This window comes from Cupressus sempervirens, chromosome 4 (assembly GCF_028749045.1).
Source record: "Cupressus sempervirens isolate cs-2001-9-10 chromosome 4, ASM2874904v1, whole genome shotgun sequence".
In the NCBI taxonomy this organism is placed as follows: Eukaryota; Viridiplantae; Streptophyta; class Pinopsida; order Cupressales; family Cupressaceae; genus Cupressus; species Cupressus sempervirens.
In genome coordinates this window covers 334,826,229-334,833,405 of record NC_143121.1, presented here as the reverse complement: position 1 = coordinate 334,833,405, position 7,177 = coordinate 334,826,229, and the positions used below count along the sequence as shown (strand labels likewise).

Below are 7,177 nucleotides of genomic sequence, written 5' to 3'. Positions count from 1 at the left end.
GTTTGGCATTACTTTTCCTAAGACTATTAATATTTTTGAAATCGTTACTAGACATATTGATGGTCTAAAAAAAGACACTAATCTATTTTGGAATAGTCTCTCCTCTAATATTCTATGGAAGATTTGGAAATACAAGAACAAAGTAAGGTATCAGAACAATCCCAGGGTTCTTACTAATTTTTTTTCCGAAAACTCACATGTTTTAAAATATTCTCGTAGGTTAACATCACAATGCTCGTTGAGAAAGAGAAGCTTACAGATTCCTAAAGACTGTGTATGCCATTTCCTTCATCTTTGAAAGGAAGGATGGCTATGAATGGAGGTGATACATGGGTAATCTTTGGATGTTCGTGAAGATGCTAAAGAAGTTGAACTTGGAGGTTAAATAGAAAAAAAAGAAAACACAAATGACAAAATCCTCATGGTTGCACAAATCCAGGAGAAGAAAAGAATTGTTTCGATGGAGGGATCTATGGGCTGGACTTCATGAGTGGACACCCATGATGTTATCTTACACTAGTCTTTCTATTTATACATACTTTGTATAAGGCTTACTTTTACTCTGATACTCTTGATATGAGGCATTACCTCTAATTTTGTTCACTTCAATGTAACTATTTTTGTGTGATCTCCTTATATATAATATAAAAAATATTAGTCTACTTATGGTAGTGAAAGTTACTATTGCATTTACTAATTTTTTAAGTTCATATATTATACAAACTAATTATCTCCAACATGATTGGTTGAGTTCTTTTCAAAACTAAAAAATAGTCTATACTACTAGTGTTAAGGCATTTTTTTAGGCACTCTGTCAAATTGTAATGTTATGTTATATTATATGTTATAAATATTCATAACTATATTATAATAATATAATTAATTTTTTTATTAAATTAGTATATTATTTAAATTAATTATTTGAATCTCAAATGGTTGAATTCTTTTGATTTTACAAATTATTTTTAGGACTATCATAATATTTCTTTGAAAATGGAAAATATTTATCAATTATTAATAATATTTTCTTAATTAACTTTATCTTAAAATTAGTGTTAGAACATCATATATTATCATATACTAAAAACTACACACAAATGTGAACACAATAGTTCATGGTGGTGATCCTAGCGTCATCCCTCATGATCTCTTCAAGCCGTGCACTCAACAAGACTTGATCCCTAGTGGGCTCTTTGTGAGCCATTCAACTTCACCAGTAGACCAAAGGCCCATTGACTTTTCCTTATTTTTCATAGAATAATATATATAACTATAAGCATAACATAAGAAAATTAATTTCTAATAAAAAATAACTATATATTAACTAAACTATTAAATCATATAATTATTAGTTTCAAGTTTTTCAAAATTATGACTATGTCAATGAGTCTTTGGTCTATGATGAAGTTGAATGATTCTAAATAAACTTAAACTCTAAAACCCAAACCAACCCAACCCAATTCTTATAGTCCACCTTACCTTGCTTATTAGTCATTCTCCCTACTAGATCAACACTCTTCACCTTACTCTACTAACCATCACTATAGTTAGAGCCACCCTTACAAGTAGAAGAGAAAAAACATAGGAAACTCATCAATATCTTAATTACATTCTTCTAATTATACTTAACATTCATCTAAAATAATATACAACAATGACTTATAACTAGACTAGTGAATTCTTTTAATTAAACTAGTAACATTAGTCTACTTGTGGTAGGAAAAATTGCTATTGCATTTACTTATAGAGTTAATTGAGTGTTTTAGATGAATTAAATTTATTTAAATTGAAAGCATTGAAGAATATAGAGATGTCTATTATAATATTAAAATTGAAAGCGATTGAAAAATATGAAGACGTCTATTGATCAATAATATTAAAATTGAAAGCGATTGAACAATATGGAGATGTCTATTCGACAAGAGAAACATGGACTGCCGAACTTCTGTTCACATTATAATATTCAAATATTGAGTGCTGGTCTTTATCTTTAATAAAACAGGTTTCACTTTCACATTCATCTATAGTTTATTCATTTATTCGATTGCCTTTTATATTTATTCATTTATTAATATATGAAATACCTGGAATTACAAAATAATTGATAGTGGAGCGTTAGAATTTGAAGCTGATCCAAAAAATCAAGTACTAAAATGATATTTTATTTACTTATACTCAAAGAAGGGCATTTCGCATTAAAAAATTAAAAAACTGCATTTACCTCTCCATCTCAAATACATAAGTACCTGCCGAAAATTAATGCTTCGGCGACATTTCTCGCATATCTTATTTATTGTTAGGAAAACTTCTTCTCACCATCGTATGAAGATTATGATGATGTTCCTATTTCCTCTGCTGCTCCTCTTCTCTGCATTGCCCGCTCATCTGGCAAAGCCTTCTAATTTCTCTGATCAGCAATCTCTCTTGGAATTCAAGGCCTCTCTGCTTCTCGATCCATACGATTTCCTCCTCGACTGGTCTCCCAATCACACCTTCTGCAACTGGACTGGCATCACCTGCTCTTCTCGCAGACAGCGTGCGGTTTCTCTCAATCTCACGCATATGGGATTATATGGCCCAATCTCTCCTTTTCTTGGAAACCTTTCCTTTCTTAGAGTAGTTGATCTCAAAAATAATAGCTTCCAAGGCCATATTCCGTATCAGCTCGGACGGCTCTTTCGCTTGACATGGCTTCGACTGTCCTTTAACAATTTAAGTGGAAGTATTCCCTCTGAGCTTAGTCTTCTTTCAAATTTGGAAGCTATAGGGCTAGGAGAAAACAAATTGACAGGTATCATACCATCTTTCTTAGGAAACATGTCCTCTTTAAAAATCCTTGAATTGGGCATGAATAGACTATATGGTGGTATTCCTGCCGAATTGGGTATGCTTACTCGGCTAAACTGGCTTGGCCTTGGCATCAACAACTTGACGGGGTTGATCCCCATCGCCCTTTCCAATTGCACTCATCTCCAATTATTAGAGTTATCTGCAAACCATTTATGCGGCCCAATTCCCTGGGAGTTTGGAAGGCTCTCAGAGTTGCAAATAGTGGTGTTCTCCGGAAACAGACTCACTGGTGAAATACCCATCTCAATGGGCAATTGGACTCAGCTGCAAGAGCTTATTCTGGACAGCAATGAGCTGAGAGGCAAGATGCCTTTTCTATTTGGGAAAATGCGGCAACTGACATTGCTCGCTTTGGCAGATAATCATTTTGTGAGTGGAAGCAGTGGTTTGTCTATTCTGACAGAGTTAACTAATTGCTCCATCTTGGAACATCTTAGTTTGGGATATAATCATCTCACTGGCGTCTTGCCCACTTCACTGGGTCGCCTCTCAAATTCACTCTCTTTTTTAGGATTAAGTTTTAGTGAAATTGGTGGAAACATACCAAATGAGATTGGTAACCTGACAAACTTGACAAGAGTAGGTCTATCAGGAAACCAACTCAGTGGGAACATTCCATCTGCTCTCGCGAAACTTCCAAATCTGGAAAGATTATATCTGGATACAAACAATCTACATGGAAGAATCCCAGAGAGTTTTGGCCAATCAAGAAAGCTTGGACTATTGGAACTCAGTGATAATCAGCTTTCAGGCTCAATCCCAGAAAGCCTTGGCGAACTTCCACAACTCAGAAAAATTTATCTTGATCACAATCAGCTGTCAGGAAAAATACCCAGCAGTTTAGGGAGATGTCTATATTGAGTAGATAAATCATGTTAAATGTGTACTACCTATATGGTATAGTCTTTTTATGACTAATTTAGAGCTTCAAACTATAAGTAATAAGTGCAAAAGAGATGTGGATGTGATATATTTTGAAGATGTAAGTCATTTTCATACACAATTATAAATATTTCTTGACATAAAAAAGTTAACATCAAAGAGATACAAATTTTATTACTATTGAATATATAATATTTTGTACTATAACTCTTGTATCTTTTGAATTATGATTGTTATCTAAAACTTAATTTTATATTATAATTATTTTTCAATGTTGAATAGTTGTAAAATTTTATTATTTCTGTTACATTTATTTATAAAAAATATTTGAAAATCTTGCAGTGTAAATTTTTTATCCCTATTAAATTGGATTCATATTTTTAATAAATCATAATTATTAGAAATTCATAAATTATTATCTCATGTATAAACTTTCAATCTTGCTATGAAATTTTAGCAATATGAATTCATGATAATATAAATGTCATTCTATTACAGTTATTTCACTATATATATATATATATATAGAGAGAGAGAGAGAGAGAGAGAGATGACAAGGCTTTAAATTTAAAATATAAATTTTGTACAAAGTAAATTAAACCCTCAAATATCTAGGTTTCCTTTATATATATTATATATTATATAATACATATACAGTTGTTACGATCCAGAAGGGAGCATCTACGAATAAAATTACAATCTTAGTTTGTGTTAGTGTCTATATTATATTTAGATTTTTTTTGTTAAGATTCATATAGAACCCCACTTAGGATTTTAGATTAAATTAGTAATTTAATTTATGGGTTAGGTTCGATATGGTATAGTATTCAATCACATATCAGTGTTCATGTTTGATTTAGTTTAGTGGACACTTTTTTGTTTAGTTAGGTTAAGGGAAATAGTTTGATTTTATTTTAAGGTTATAATATAAGTTGTTTATGCTCTCTCTCTCTCTCTCTCTCTCTCTCTCTCTCTCTCTCTCTCTCTCTCTCTCTCTCTCTCTCTCTCTCTATATATATATATATATATATATATATATATATATATATATGGCTATGTAATATATTCGGTTTATGGTTACTAAAATATTCAATTTTTTTATCCTTTCTCTCTGTGACTCTTAGTTGACCACCCTTAAACAACATACACTAAGGAAAAAATTAAGTTTAGAAAGAAAGTCAAATTTTACTATTTAACACTTTTAGCCTAACAATCAAGCCTTAGTATGTGATGTTTAAGCTGTCCACTCTTACACGCACACACACACCCATTTTCTAATTATTTGCCCCATCTATATTGCATGGCCTAATTATTTTCTTTACCTATAATCTTTCCTTCTCCCCTTTCTCTCTCTACCTCATCTTTCTCTCTTCCATTCTAACCATATCTTCCCCTTAATTAATATATATATCCAACTTACATCTTTGACCTTCTCACTCTTCTCTTAATCTCTATCACTATTGCACATCTCTCTCCCACCCTATCTATGTCATGCCCTTATTACTCTCTTTCTATCTCTACCTCATCTCTTTACATATTTGCCTCTTACCATCACTTTCTTATAATTACCATCTCTCTTTCTGTCCCTTTCTTGTTATCTCTCCCTAATCACTATCTTTCTCTCTCTCCTACACTCAACTCACCATATCATCTCATTTTTATGGTCTATGTTACCTTCCATCTCTTTTACTTCTCTTTTTCCCATTTCCCCTTTATAATAATAAAAAATCTCACTCATATGTTCCCTCATAATCACCACCTCTCTCTCTCTCTCTAGTAATTTCCATCTATCCCTACCTTATGTCTCTCCCCTCCTTATTTCCGCCATCAACATCTCTTTCTATTTTGATCCTTAATTTCTTTCAATATCATCTTGCTTTGTCTCCTTTTCTCTCTACCTTGTTATATCTCCATTTATCTCTTTCTCGCTCCTCCCAAAATCTCTTTGTCCTAATTATCATATTTTTCTACCTCATGTCAATCACCTCACCTTTCTCTTACTCTCTTACACACACATACAAATAATTGTCTATTTTAATCCCTAATTAAATTCTTATCCTAAAACTCTATCTCATCTCTCTCCCTTTCCCCTCTCCCCTTTCCTACCTTCGTCCCCTCCCTCGACCTTATATTTAGAGTAATTACCATATATCTCTCTCCCACTAATAACTCTATTTCACTCTATACTAATTATTCTTTTTGTCTCTCTACATCATCTCTTTTCTTCTCCTCCATTAACTATCAATTTGCTTTAATTACAATCTCTCTCCATCACTCTCTTTCTATCTCTAGCTAATTACTCTTTTTTCTCTCTCTCCCCTCCCTTTTCAAACTATATCATCCCCTTATCCTTTATGTATACCTTATGTATCTCATGCTCTTCCACTTCTATACCACACATCTCCTTTCACAATTATTCTAACTCTCACTCATATATCTCCCCAGAATTACCGTCTCTCCCCCATATATGTCCTTTGTAATTACCAACCATCTGTGTGTGTGTGTGTGTGTGTGTGTGTGTGTGTACAAAGACACACTCATACACACATGTATTTGTATATATTTCTATTTATTCCATATATTAAATATTCTCTTTCTCTCTAAATCATCTCTCTCCTCCTCTCCCTCTCACCATAACTTCCCTAGAATTACTAATTCTCTCTATTCCTATCTTTTTCTCTACATCATGTCTCTCCCTCTCTTCCTCTCACCATCACCTATCTCTCTCTCTCTCTATATATATATGTATATATGTATATACACACATATATACATATATAAATACATACATATATGCTTGTATGTATGTATTTATATAAATTCTATATCATATTTATTCTCTTTCTCTCTCTACATCATCTTTCTCCTTCTCTCCCACTCACCATAATTTCCCTAAAATTATTAATTCTCTCTTATTCTTCTCTTTCTCTCTATAAAATCTCTCTTATTCTTCTCTTTATATAATTTCCCTTTCTTCCTAATCTCCCTACCCTTAGACCATCTCTTCCTAGATCCCTATTTACTCAGATGAGTAATCTCTCTCTCTCTCTCTCTCTCTCTCTCTCGCTCTCTCGTAATTAGACTTGGTCACTCTCTCAATTCATATTTAGTCCTATCTATAATAGAAAAAATTTCAACCTCCACCCTTATACATTTGACCACATGTTTCCCTTTGAACTGAAACCCTATCTTCATATCTTTCTATCCTATTCTATAATCATCTTCTTTGTCAAGTACTATATATATTCTCTTTTACTCATTTCCTCATCTACCACTTTCTCATATCTCTCTCCCATAAATAAAACCTTAGTTTATATATTCTCAAATCTAATAATCTATTCTCTCTCTCTCTCTATCTCTCTCAACCCATGTCTCTACTTATTTGTCTGTGAACATCACTTCCCAATAATTACCATCTCTCTTTCTATCCCTCTCTTTTTATCTC

General features: G+C 32.5%; 1 protein-coding gene across 1 annotated transcript; it reads left to right on the top strand.

Moving 5' to 3' along the window:
- The first annotated feature begins 2,126 nt into the window (after positions 1–2,126).
- Positions 2,127–3,836, top strand: LOC149561387 (uncharacterized). The gene has a single exon (XM_089825119.1). The coding sequence runs from the start codon at positions 2,260–2,262 to the stop codon at positions 3,709–3,711; it is 1,452 nt and encodes a 483-aa protein (XP_089681245.1). The 5' UTR covers positions 2,127–2,259; the 3' UTR covers positions 3,712–3,836.
- Positions 3,837–7,177: the final 3,341 nt, after the last annotated feature.